Genomic DNA, 14826 nt, shown 5'->3' on the forward strand with positions numbered 1-14826 from the left:
ATTGATTGGTTAAGGCACACTTAAATCAAATACATCTGTGAAAAACAGGGGTTGGCTCTTAGTCTTGGCTGGTTCTTGTGTTTTTACAAAAACATATGCGATGTGAAAATGTGAAAAAGACGTTTCTGTTCTGCTTGAACGTTTCTGTTCTGCTTGAACATGTTTCTTTGCTAATGTGCCATTAGCCATCTCTCCAAGTGTTATCCCTCACCAAAAATAAGAAATAACACATCTTTTACAATTATGAGCTAAATAAATATTTCGTAGTTCTACAGTTCCACTATTCAAATCATGCTTTTGAAAACAATTGATAAAATAGTCTACCAAATCAAACATCACACAAAAGGCTGGTCTCTTGTTTGGTTAGGTTTGTGTCAGGTAAAAAGGCCCAAGGGAGGTTTCGCTCCTTTTTTAACACCCTCATGCCGTGGCCTAGTGCTAGACTGCCTGTTAGTTTAACTTGCGCATTCACAGCAGCAAAATATTTCATTTGAAGACAAGTAACAGACATGATGTCACACTCACATACTTTCACTTCAATGTTTGGCCAGAAGATGGGGCTGTGAACTATTGCTTATCCCTCTTCTTCAAGTAGCACATATTGCTAGTTAGTTTAAGACATCTCACAACCAGTGTGTAATTATTGAAAGAACTGTAACACACTGCAGTGACTGACATTCAAGATGCAGTGATATGAAAACTCTGCCTTTGATAAGCATGGTCTGCTCTCAGTATGCATGCTTGGAAAATAGCTGCAAAAATCCAGCCTCTTCAGCAAAGTGTTCCCATTGACTCGCTCATTTGGCATGGAGGACAGGAAGTGCTGTCTCAGATTACAGCTCAGGGACGCCCTGTGAGCTGTCCTGCAAACATGATGATGTCATGATTTTAATCTAGCCAGGATATGTGACATTTAACATATATAATATTTATTATACTTGTAAATGTGCAACATGTGACTCATTATGTTTATAAAAAATGTTATAGCTGTTTCATTCTATTCGGCCTAAAGACCAAGCAAATCTTCACATGAAAAATGTTTCTGGGAAAGGAAGGGGATAAAATAAAAAGCATTTTTCTTATCAAACTGGGAGCCAAAAGGACTTACTTTTTACTCTACACTAAATTAATAATGGTCACTAAATGTGATGACATCAATGTTTTTATGTTATAATGAAATTCAGATTACAGCTAACACTCTTTGCTGAGCACTGAAAAAATACAAATTTAGACATTAGCCTTGCTATGAAGAAAATCCTTGCATGCAAGAAAACATAGAATAGCTAACGACTTCAAATTCTATTTTTGTCTTGAAAACAAATCCAACACAACTTCTAAAATCATGAACATCTTTTCCAAGCTTGCTATCAGAGCCTCCACCTGTCACCAGGAGGATAAACCCAGCAAAGCACAACTCATGAAACTGTATTTGTGCTGGGTTTGCCTACGAACAAGAACACAAGGTGTCTGACCCGCTGGTCCGAGGATAAGCCAGGCTAACTCTCCAGGACTGTGAGGAACTCAGTCTGTGAGAGCCAGCGGTACAGGAGTTATTGACTACAAAAATGTAGTCAATAAGTCCTTGTGTACCGTCGGCCCAATAGTTTCATATCCACTTGGGACTTGGTGGTTATTGAAAGGTAGAATGTCCTTCTTTTATACTATATCAGCCTCTGCCACTCTCCAGGTAAGAGAAGATATGAGAAATCGACTGAAGGAACATACAGACTTGTTCTTGACTTAAAAGGGTGTATAACTTGTTTCTTTACTTGACAGATTTAAGAGTTGTAGAGATCCACTTTATAACTCTTTACTTTTGTCATGTGTCCTGGCAAGTAATAAACAAGTAATATCATAGCCCCTGAACTATCCTTCAGCACACACACACACACACACACACACACACACACACACACACACACACACACACACACACACACACACACACACACACACACACACACACACACACACACACACACACACACACACACACACAAAAGCAGAAAGAGGCGTGTGAGCCGTTTTCTCATATGAACTCAAACAATAGTAGGTCCTAAGTTTCTCTTTGTCCCTCAAGTTAAACCTTTGTGCAGTGTACCCTATAAAGGAACCCTATTAACACCTCAGAAGTTTGTTGTGGTCCACTTCCCATTGTGACAATAAAGTCATCAACACAACATCTCACGTGCTGTGAATGCTCTGGAGAATGGACATTACATGGACTTGGAATAGGGAGCTGGAAGGATAAGGTCTGATGGATGTCCAGTCAGAATGATTCAGACAAATGCGTTTTCACAAACATCAAGCTCATGTACTGTAGCTCAACAATGGGCCCAGCTGCTAAAAAGAATGGCCTAAACAACATGCATGTTGTGATGAAAAGGTGATCTCTGCCCAACCAACAGACCCCACAGTGAGACCCTGCAAAACTGATTGGTTAACCACTCAGTTTTTACAGGCAGCAGAGGACTCCATTTCCCACAAGGCCTTTACCCCAGCTGCTCCCATCCATCCCTATACGCCTGTACTTCCCTTGTATGGAGTGTTACATCATTGGCACAGGCACCCACCTTCCTGAATGATGACGCAGCCGAGGAAGAGAGTATGAGGAGGGGTAAGGGAGGGAGAGAGGAGAGGGTGTCCCGTCTGCACGGAGAACAGACAGACAGCAGGGAACAGCTGCAGCATTAGGTTAGCGTAGGATTTCACTGCATTGCGATTTAAAATATCAATCATTTCATCCCCAAAACTCAAGTAGAGCAGCTTGACTAAGCAACCAAACATCATTTAAACATGGTTGATCGCGAGCAGCTGGTGCAGAAAGCCAGGCTGGCTGAACAGGCTGAGAGATATGATGATATGGCAGCTGCAATGAAATCGGTAAGTCAATTCAAAAATAAAAACATAATGATTATTATTTTTATGAATAATGTGTTGCTTTATTTGCGTAATCCCTCAATCTTGACTGTGTTAATCTGGAGGGTTTCTCTCCTTCCTTGATATTAACTGCGCTACAAATAAATATTCCAGGTTTTTATTGTCTTGTTAATTAATTGACAGATCAGCTTTTTTTTCTGAGTCAAGTCCAAATCGTCTGCTCCTTGGGCGGTGCCTGTCGGCCGGGCCGTTGAATGAAGGGCTATACTGTAGGGCTACAATGAAATGCACACAGTTCTGAGTTTGATCTCTCGGCTATTCGAGGCTCTTATCATATAATGGCTGTGCTCTATTGCATTTGCTGCTTCCCCCCCTTGCTTTTAACACCCCACCTCCCCTTCCTCCATTATGCCTAATTTATAAAAGCTTCTGCTGCTGGGAGCCATGTGAGGTTGCTCAGGGAAAAAACGACTGCTACCTCCTCCTTCTCCTCCTCCTCCTCCTCCTCGTAATCTTCCTCCTCTCCTCTCTTTGACACATTAATAAAAAAATATATGTATTATCAAAATCTATTTCCCAGTATCTAAGGTTTAGAGGCAGAAAGAGCCTTTAAACTGCTCTTTCCTCTACACAAACGTAGGAGGCAGCAGAATCCCTCTAGAATATTCTTGTCATATTGCAGTGAGCCTATATCATCAGATTTGATTGTGGGCTTTGTTTTTCTCCTCTCACTTCATTCCCCATAAATGTGCATGCTCTCTCTCTGTGTCTGCCTGCTCTTGAGCAGCAATTTGAAGGAATTTTGGGTAAAAGTGTAATATTGGATGAAAAAAGGATCCTCACAAGATCTTGCTCAGCTCTTTTTGGTCATTGTTGAGGGCAGAGACTTTAGTCTGCTCTTCTTTTTTTTCTGTCCCCTTGAAGTCATTCTGAGAACGGATTTACCAGTGGGTTAAGAAAAAACTGCTGTGTCACACCAGCTCATAATCAAACCTAGCATCCCAGGAGTCTTTGCCAGGAGCCCGTATGAGCTCACATACCAAATCAAATTGTCAGAGGTGCTTTAAAGGAGTAGACCTTTTTCTGATGTATCTCGGGAGGGATGGATTGAGCCCCTGTGGATCATTTGTCATCGGGGGTTTCTGGTTTCAGGAGGTGGGAATAATTGTGTGTGCAGGGAGGGATTCCTTTCCCTTTAAACAATCTGCCATGTCAGTGCGCTCCAAACTAGGCCCGTTTGCAGGGGCGTGTACTCTCTTTCTCTAATCAAAGGGAATCCCTTGCCATAACAGCCAGAAAATACAATATGACATAGAAAATACATGCTTTATTCACACCGTAACAGCATTTTTTCACATTATTTTCTCCGTATTTGTTTCCTTAAAAAAAAAAAAAAAAGGTATACAGTTGGCCCCTCTATGAACATGTGAAGGAAGAGTTTTTCAGAACAAAAACTCAGCTTCAATTTTGTCCAATTTAAGCTACATATTTCTCTATCCATATGCTGGATTTTAATTATTAATCTGACATAGGCCATTAAAAAGTTTCTTCTCCAATCAAATAGCCCTGAGTCATGTGGCCTCTTTAGAGCCACATCATCTCTTTGAAACCACCCAACTATCAGATCCATCTTTAAAAATTTACATTTGACAGTCAAACTAAGAGTGATGTCACAGCATTGTGTTTGAGACAGGTAAGAAGGTCAGTTAGAGTCGGAGATAAGGTCACTGGGACACGTGATCCGCCTGTGCAGTGATGGTTTACACTTACAGTGCAGCTGCCCAAAGTGCTCGTGGGAACATTTTAGCCATCTCCAACCCTTCTTCCTCCCCTTTCCTTTCCCAACCTCCCACTGCCGTCGACTATCTTGAATATTGTTATCCCTAAGTAGCTGTAGCTGTGCATGAGGCAACTGGAGCTACTGCTGCACTAAATGAATGGATTAGTATGGAGACTGGAAGTTGCACATCGTGAAATAGTGTTCACCGTCTGTGCTGTGAACTGAACTGTTAGTCCAGAGTCTTTAAGGGTTATTTAGAGGGTATATTTTCCTGGCATTTTTATGCCTTTGATGCTGACAAACCTAGATGATTAAAAGGAAATGTAACGAATGTCCAGGCTCAGTCAGGATATGATTAATCAATGATATAAGACAAAGAAAAGCAAAAGGTTCCAACTTTTGAGAATCTGTAAGGATAGCTTTTCATGGATTATATGTTCTTATGTCCCTTTTGTACAGAGTATGTGCAGTGCGGTGCTAATCAAGGCTTGTGTCCGGCAGCTGGTGACTAAATGCTTTATTTTCTCCTTCTTCCAGGTAACAGAGCTGAACGAGGCCCTGTCCAACGAGGAGAGGAACCTCTTGTCTGTCGCCTACAAGAATGTGGTCGGGGCCCGTCGCTCTTCCTGGAGGGTGATCTCCAGCATAGAGCAGAAGACCTCGGCCGATGGTAATGAGAAGAAGATTGAGATGGTGAGGGCCTACAGGGAGAAGATCGAAAAAGAGCTGGAGGCCGTGTGCCAGGATGTGCTCAACCTTCTGGACAACTTCCTCATCAAGAACTGCAGCGAGACGCAGCATGAGAGCAAGGTGTTCTACCTGAAGATGAAGGGCGACTACTACAGGTACCTGGCCGAGGTGGCCACGGGGGAGAAGAGGGCCACCGTTGTTGAGTCGTCGGAGAAGGCCTACAACGAGGCTCATGAGATCAGCAAAGAGCACATGCAGCCCACCCACCCCATCCGCCTGGGCTTAGCTCTCAACTACTCAGTGTTTTACTACGAGATCCAGAACGCCCCGGAGCAGGCCTGCCACCTGGCCAAGACCGCCTTCGATGACGCCATCGCCTGAGCTTGACACCCTCAACGAGGACTCCTACAAAGACTCCACTCTCATCATGCAGCTGCTCCGAGACAACTTGACACTGTGGACAAGTGACCAGCAGGATGACGAGGGCGGTGAGGGCAACAATTAAAGAGAAACCACACTTCGACAAAAAATATATATGAAGGGCCGGTGGACTTTGGCAGCCGCTTTTGCCAATGAAACTACCGCAGCAGCAGTTCTTTATTTTTCCATGTGTTAAAAGAAAAGAATCAAAAGAGAGGTGAGAGTGGAGGTTAAATCTTAGTTTAAATATATATAGAAATATATATACAGTTGAAAGGGGCCACCGTCTTCTTGGTTTTCTCTTTGACATTTGCCAAAACCACTGATATGTCAGTCAATCAGCCTGAAGTGGTTGTTGTTGGATTGAAATGGCAGCCTCACACTGGCATAAGAACTGATCTTGTTCTGTCGAGACAAGCTGCTTAGGTTTTTGCGTGATAGAGATGAGTCACTTGAGAGAGAAAATGCTTGAATGGGAGTGCCTCACAATACTAGTTTGCAATGGTTCCAGTAGTACGTCTAATTTTGAGAAAGGGCCATAAAAGCTATTGATGTTCACACCCACACACACTACAGGAAAACAGGACTAAATAAATCCCCCTAAATTTGAATTATTTAATTAGATGGACGTGAAAATTAGAATTTAATAGTAAATATTGATTCCCTTATTTTGAGTGCAGATCAGTCACTGGAACCACAGATTATTTTGGAGGTAAGGTTACAAAAGGCAGAGACTTAACAATATTAAAAAATGAAGACAAAAAAACAATTAAAAGCAGCTTCAGAGTTTGTGGTTTACTTATGTGTTTGTTTTATTAAATGCACTTGCCTACTATACTGTTTCTTCAGTGTAACATGATGACAACAATAATATGGATTATTCAATATTGTGCATGCTGGTGATGTATTTATATACAGTAGCTTGACTTTATTAACTTATACTGTGGGTGTTAAGTATTCATATGATTGAGAAAAACAGGCTTTGTATGATGTTGATTTTTAATTTATTTCGTTTTGTTATGGTTTTTTGATTTGCTATACCAAAATGGTGATCGTAAAAATTGACCTGTAATGGGTGTTGCTATAGTGACATGCAAAATGTGTATTTAATTTGTTACTGAAAGAAAAAAATAGGAAGATAAAATCTCACCATTGATGACTTAATCTTACCAACTGGTGTTTGTCACATTGAAGTATGACTATGATATATTTTGTTCTTTGAACAGTAATTAAGTACATTTTTCTGTCATGCTATCCAGTTTTGATGATGGTGAAGTTTTCAGGCTCAATGTTTCTGTTTTGAGTTCACGAACATGGACCATATTTTAGTTCTGCCAGTATCCATTTTGGTTTGTCCGTTTGTTTTTATACCTTTTAGCTGTTCCTGAGTGACAAAATATCTTGAATGTGAGTCATTATGTAGCAGTTGCACAAGAACCGAAATAATAGCTATGATAATAAAAAAAAATATGATTAAATTATACATGCACCATATCCGTGGTGGTCTAGTGTATTGTTGTATTGTCACCCAGAGGAAAATGTTTTAACTATTTGTTTTGTGCCCTGAGTACAGGATGTGCTTTCTTTTTGTGCCTGATTCATTATTTAATATGCCTCATTTGCAAGTTCACAAAAAGAAAAAAATATCTATATGCCAGTAAGCATGTTTGCAAGATGTAAGATTTGTCTCCCTCATACATGTGTCCGACGGTACTGCTCTATGTACAGTACATAGATACATGAATATTAAAACACAAATGCACAAAAAGAGTCACAGGGAAAGCATAAGCAATTCAATAGAATTGGTTAATGATTAGCAAATGTTATAATTAATGTATAAAGAAGCTGCTCAAGAGCACCGAAAGCTGCTGAACAGATTTATCTTCATAATGCTGCTACTTCTATAGATTACTACATTAATATATTCATACAGATGGCAGTTTCGGGGACTTTATTTTTGCGAATAGATAGCAGTTTTATCAGACTTATATTTTTAATCTGAGGTGTGTTGGCTTAGGAAAGAAACCAAAAGTCTTAAGGTCCGTCACACAACCTCGTTCATGTATGCCAATTATGTCACCACCATGAGTCAGCACCCATGAGCTCATACTGTATGTCACAGCTGCTTTGATTTATTTTTAACATAGTATAAAGTTGATGTTCTCCAAGGCTCCCAACACAAATAGCATTAAAACCAGATGCAACACACAGCCTATGATTATTGTAATGGAGTCAATTCATTCATTCAAATGTTCAACAAAAATGAAATCATAATGTTTCTAATTTCTTTGTTGGAATATTTGTGAAAAACCATGCAGGAACCTATCACTCATTGCCAAGAATACATCTATTGTGTTCCTTTTGAATTAGTTAGATTTTTTCCCCCCTGTGGTTTGTGTTTTATTTTGAAGGTATCATTATTATTTTGAATGTTATTCCTTTTTTTTTCTGCTTTGACACGAAAAATGCAAAAATGAAAAAGAAAACAATTGAATCACAAATATGATTATAGAGTAGCCGATCTGCTGGATACTAGGAACGAGGGTGTAGGGATAGAAACTGTATGCTCTGAGGACTTTTTGGTTGCCATCTGTTGCCCATTAAAGTTATTTGTTTATCGGTATTTTTCTTTATTTCCATTTCTCTCTGTCACATAGCCATTTGCAGTCATACCACTCTGAGACTTCATTCAACAGATTCTAAATTTCCGTTGAGTTATACTGTCCAAGGTCAACATGACCTCATGTAACCCCACATAGCAAATGTGTGTGCATCCTTATCTGGATTGTATGTGTGTACAGTTTATGTCTGCACCATTGCATGTGATGAGTGTGTGTTGGGTGAATTTATGAGATGGAGTCTGTAAAAGCTGCAATGCAGAGACACTAGCTCACACAACAACAACAGTATGCCTTAAATTAGGTTTTTTTTTAAGTTTGTCTTGCTGATCATTAACTCTATCAGACATGGATCAAAGAACATTGCTTTAAAGAGACAGCAGGTTTTCTAAATGCTGCAATAAAACAAAATTCTGCATCTCATGACGGACAAGAGCAGAATTTGCATTTCTTAGGCTTTTTGAATTACATGCAAAGTGGCATTTTTACACATGAACGTGAACGAGTAGATATACATATCCAAAGTGGTAAGCTGCTGGATCGCCCACCCTTAGACTGCAGCCTCCTGCTGCAGCTTGCTGCACTGAACCTTTCATGAGATGAAATTCTGTGCTTTGAAAGGTCCTCCTCGCCAGCCAATCACTGGCAGGCTCTCTCTCTGCATCCACCAATCCTCTCTCTGTTGCTAGGGCTATAATAAGTATCCAACTATTAGCCCGGCTCCTTGCTGCACTGCTCAGACACCTATTGCATCCTTTAAAAAAAAAAATGAAGAAAGCTCAAGGCACACAGGAGGCGTTACGATTCCGCACCACCCTATCAATCCAGCCTGTGTTTTAATGCACTGCTACACTGTCAGGGACATAGGTGTCACAAGTAATGTTTGACATTACTAATGTCAAATGTTGATCACTTTATACATCATAAAACAAAGGGTTGCCTACTTATAGACATGTGATGGAATCTCAGGCAAATACAATTAAATTGAGCATGCCAAATAACACATTCTGTCAAATTAAAGCAAAACGAAACACATATACTTCATAGAATAAATAGGACTCTTTGCATAAAACAGTCTATATGGGATGTTATATTTATTTTAATTATATTCCTGGAGAAGAAAACACTTTAAAGGTCACACCTACAGGATGCATAGACAACTGAAAATTGTTCAAGCATGCTTCACTTCCAATTGCTCTACCTGATCACTTGATCACCTGAAGCACTATTTCCCTCAGGGAAGGCCTGGATGTCAACAAGATCACCAAGCTCATACATTATGTCACACAAAGGTGAATGCCTTAAATCACTAAACCAAATTCCTTGTCAGCATTAGTGAAAGCCACTATGACTCTGCTATCATCAGTGTTTAATGCATTTTTTCCCCTGATGATACAAAAGAATCTTTGATGATTAAAAATAAAATAAGGGGGCCAGGTGTACAGATGAAACTGGTAGGTTATTTGTGTCCTCTCTGAATGATGTTGGATTAAATTAAGGCAAGATGGGGAGTGGGCTTCAAAGGTGCTAGATTTATAGAAAATCTAGAACTTTTGGGAAACGCTTTTTTGCATTCTTAGCGATACTTAGTTGAGACAATCGATATGCTACCACTCTATGCAAAGATGATTAAGTTCAATATCCCTGAAAACTCCAAGCTATTCCTTTAGGCTTCCCCAAAAAATATTGGACTGAAAAAAGGCAATGATTCAACGTCGCCATCTGTCTGATGAGGAGTCAAAACTATCTGTCCAAAAATAGTGAGCACAGATACTTAACTTTCAAACTTGCATTATTGTCTCTGATGAAACAGGCTTTTTATTCTTGGTTATTTTAGACTTTATTAAATGGCAAAAACCATGTTTTAAGTAATGCTAATAATGTGGAGCTAGGGATGTCAATGTTAGACGATACATAGTCTTGACTATTTTACCTTGTCTTTTCCTTTCCAGACATTTCTGCCATGTTCAAAAGCACCTCAAAACATTTCTCTGCACTAAGTCCTTTGGTCCCTAACCCCCACTCCCCTTTTCCCTCCCTATTTGTAAAGCGACCTTGGGTACCATGAAAGGCGCTATATAAGTTTAAGTTATTATTATTATTATTATTATTTTGGTTTTGATTGAGTTACCATTGCAAATTAATGGATACCTTAGTGCTAATCATCATACTGTTAGCATGCCAACACCCTTAACTAAAATGGTAATAACATCATACCTGTTTAACTTCAACATGCTTACATAGGCATTAGCTCAAAGCATGCACTGCTAGCAGCTGCTATCAACGCTGTAATCTACAAGTCTTATTCCAATTCAATAAAGGCCTTAACAAATATTATATTACTTCTTAAATACAGATTACCTTTTTTCTCAAGTACTTATTTGCTTTTCTTCATTAGGCATAGAGGTCAGTCATTTTTGTCAAGAGGTCATTACAAGGTCTGCGCTTTGTTGCTGTGTATTGATTTCCTTTGCTAACTCCATGCTGAATGCAGCTTTTCTTGCTGTCTACAAATTCCTGCACTGAAAGGCATATAACCTCCTCTGGCTTGGGCGTCTCACTCCCGTTGTTCAGCCATTAATCATCGACCAAACCGCATGGCTGTCATGGGTAGTTTTTGGGCTGAAGTGGCAGCTCTGAGGACTGCCTCCACAACAAACAGCAGCATGAAGTTTGACTCACAAATCATTAAAATATTTTGTCTAATTTCAGAACAGGATGAACAAAAATAGATGGCTTTGTTAGTTTAGAGTCATGGAGGTGACACATGACAGCGTGTGACCAATAGAAACAGATATTGGACCAACAATGATTTCAATCACTAGGCCTATTCTTCAGCAATGATAACATAAGGAGATTATACTTTTCTAAGCCTGCACAGTCACACAGATACTGATAAAACAGCCACGCACGTCACATTTTAAAAAGTTTATGATCTGCCTCAACGTGATCTGCACCTCAAAGATGCAAAGAAGAGAATGGTTATACAGCTCCAGAAATACCAACCCATTAGAAGGGGGAAGGAGAGAAAACAGAGAGATGTAGGAGGAAGAGGAGACCGATGTAGAAGCAGAGAACAGAGACAGATCTATAAATAGGCCTCCCTGCAGCCTGTGTGTAGACAGTGAGTAGACCAGAGACATCAATGTGACAGCAACTGCACTAAAGAGACTATCTGCCTGTTTGTGGATGGTGAGAGTTCATATCTGCACTTAAGGGAGGCTGATCTATCAGTTTTACCTTCAGCAGAGCAAACACAAAACATGATATCAAAAAATACAAAAACACAAATAATCAGGTCCAATATCTGCTGTGTTTTTAAAAAGTTACATTACACTGTGTTTTATTATTATTATTATTAATAATAATAATAATAATAATAATAATAATAATAATAATATTATTATTTGTTTTTCAGTTTTGATGGGACAAAGAGCATTGCTGCTGACTCTCACAAAGACAGCTGTGATGCATGACTGCTGCTAAATAAATTATTCAAGCCAACATTTAGACTTTGTATTATTTATCAAAAGTGCTTTAGCTGGAGGTTGTAGAGACTATTTTAAGGGAGCACATGTCCCAAAACATTGGGAGATACATTGTATCTGATAGGCACTGAAAAAAGGTCACCGCATGATTTTTGAGAGAGCTTTACCCCCCACCTTCCAAATAAAAGCACTCCATCTGGCTGCAGCATATAACCATGCTGCTGTCATTTAGATGGTTTGCCACATTTGATGATCAAATCATCTAATAATACTGGAGGGGATTATTCATAACTACAGAGGCTTGTGTGATGAACAGAAGTTTGTTGAAAGGCGACTCTAAATTTAAGTCTTCCCATCCCCACCCCTGTCTCACAGTTACGTCATTCTGCATGTTCTTCTTTCAAGGCCTCCCATTGCTGGAGAATCACAGTCACACAATGTTCCCTGAAACAGAACCCTCATTATCATCAAAATAACACAAGTATGCTGAAAACTCATTATTAAGACTCTCATTCGATGTGATGATTGAATATCTTAGAAATATGAGGACTTATTTATTTTGTATCAATTTCTTCTGAAATGCAGTTTCAAATCAATATTTTTCTCCCACAATACTTCGTTACAATGTGCAAAGTAATATCTTACAAATTGATAGCACATTTTTCCCTCTGTAAAGTATATATGTACGTTAAACTGTGGAAGATATATATATATATATATATATATATATATATATTTGTAAAGCATAGGATGAAGATAGTTCGGCGACCTTTAAGTAAAAGTATATTAGATACATGTTGTCTGTGGGAAACACATCTCAACGTGACTTGAAGTTCCTTTAAGAAAGTGTATTTTAATGAATTTCCCTTTTTTTCCTGTACTTTCTAAAAGTCTATCAAGTTTGACATACTGTACAGATACGATCACAACTCTCCTACAGAACAAAAAATTTAAAAAGTGTAATTCTGATCTTTCCTAAAACTGCTTTTATTGCTGTTGAGATGCGTTAAGCGTATTAACAACAATTAAGCATTTAATGGTGCTCTGTTTTGACTTCTTGGCGCGCATCTTAAGTACTCAAAGCTCACTCACAGTCGTACAGCAGGAGGATCCTCTGCAGTCAGCTCACTGTCAGAGGAGGTGACCTATCTGTGTGACCTCCTTTGACAGACACTGACCAGGGGGCGTCTGTAGCGAGGAGGCCACACATAGTGAAACAGTTAACGCCTGACGTCAGGCTAATTTTAGCTGCATCTGTAGACAGTGATTTTTCTTTTTCTGGTTGACATGTTTTTCTTTTGTTCATATTCATGAAAGTATGAAAAAAATGACAACAGTTGTCTAGCAGGCTGTGGTGTGAAGTCTAAATCCTCTTCACTACAGACAGGGCCACAATGGGATACATTAAACTGTTAATGACTAAATAATCACAATCTGCTGATGGTGCAGGTTTGATAAAAGACATGCACTCTGTTACAACACATCATTAGTATGTATTATATAATAATGAGTGTTATTATATGCAGCAGTTTTGAATGACTTTCCTCTCTGTGTGTTCTTTTACCTTAACAGGATCTAGACAGTCATGCTTTGCTTCACAATCAGCTCTTCAGGTGCCAACGGGTTGACAAATTATACCTTCTAGTGTTTGCAGGTCTGCCTGATGTGTGAGTTAGTGACTCATTACGAATGCGAGCTCAAGGGATTCCCAACAGTGCAAGGAGAATGACGAAAAAAGGAAAGCCTTCCAGTCTGCAGCCTGGAGGGGATGTACAGCTCAGTTGACAGCGGGCCAGTAGGGTTGGCCGAGGTAAGTAACAGGCAGTGAGCGAAGGAGACAGCAGGGTGGGGTTGGGTGATGCTGAAGGCACGATGGGTGGTGTGGTGACAGGAATACAGGGTTAACAGTGAGAGCCATGTGACAGTGTTAACTATCGGAGGCTGAACTACACTCTGGGTGCTGAACTAGTATGAGAATATACCAGAATATAAAAACCTTATTTTGTATTTTAAAGGACATGACATATGTTTTAAAGAATAGAATATGATGTTGCTTTAATTCCGAGGCGGTGAGCTGAGGAAAAGAGCAGTCATACAGGGAAGTTACTACTTTGTATGAGTGCAGTATTGTGCTGTTGCATGGCAACAGTTTCCACAGAAATCTTTGCTCAGAAACACTCCTCGTTGGTCTTCACATAACTGCAACGAGAGAAAAAGGGGCTGAATGCAGCAATGCAAATGATCTGGTGAAGCAATTTGACTTGTACATCTTAAAGAGTTGTATGTTCCTACAGATTTCCAGAGCAGAAAATGAAACATGAATTGTGTACTTTTATAATATAATTTCATTTTACTTTGACTGCATGGCATTGAAGACTATAGGCCATGAGGATGTGGGATGTTTGTGTTACTGCAGCTCCTATACAACATGTATTCAAATGATCATAATAACAATTTACTCTCAATCCTGATTGATGTACACCTCATGAGTATGAATGTCTAACTTTTCACAAACCTCATCTATATAATAGGTTCCTACACAATGCTCACCCAATTCCATCAAATTACTAATAGCACTTTGTTTTGATAATTTGCTTTATGCTGAGAGTAAAACAAACATAGAGATAAGGAATATACTTTCCTCAAAGTCCTCCTTAAGTTTTCTTCTGTGTGTTTGTCTGTAGTCACACAGTATAAACTCTTCTTATCTCTGCTCAGTGCTTTTTGCCATTGTCTCTTTTCCACATTGTCCTGTCAGAGATGTTCCACCTACAGCTGCACACCTCCAGAAAAACCCACTCTTTTCTCCAGTTCATTAAAACCTGCCTCCTCGAAACTTCATCATCAGGCCACATCATGGACATTGTGATGTGGACTGTCCGTGGCACCATTTTGCATCATCATACCTCTAACTTATCCACAGTTGAAAATATTTATATTTATGTATTTT

At 39.4% G+C, this 14826-nt stretch overlaps 1 protein-coding gene across 1 annotated transcript; it reads left to right on the top strand.

Moving 5' to 3' along the window:
* The first annotated feature begins 2617 nt into the window (after positions 1-2617).
* On the top strand, positions 2618-8384 carry ywhag2 (3-monooxygenase/tryptophan 5-monooxygenase activation protein, gamma polypeptide 2). The gene is given in 3 exon segments (XM_063907041.1): positions 2618-2883; positions 5198-5728; positions 5730-8384. Coding segments are annotated over 3 exon segments (744 nt in total). The 5' UTR covers positions 2618-2796; the 3' UTR covers positions 5856-8384.
* The last annotated feature ends 6442 nt before the right edge of the window (positions 8385-14826 follow it).

Source organism: Eleginops maclovinus, chromosome 18 (assembly GCF_036324505.1).
Source record: "Eleginops maclovinus isolate JMC-PN-2008 ecotype Puerto Natales chromosome 18, JC_Emac_rtc_rv5, whole genome shotgun sequence".
Taxonomy (NCBI): domain Eukaryota; kingdom Metazoa; phylum Chordata; class Actinopteri; order Perciformes; family Eleginopidae; genus Eleginops; species Eleginops maclovinus.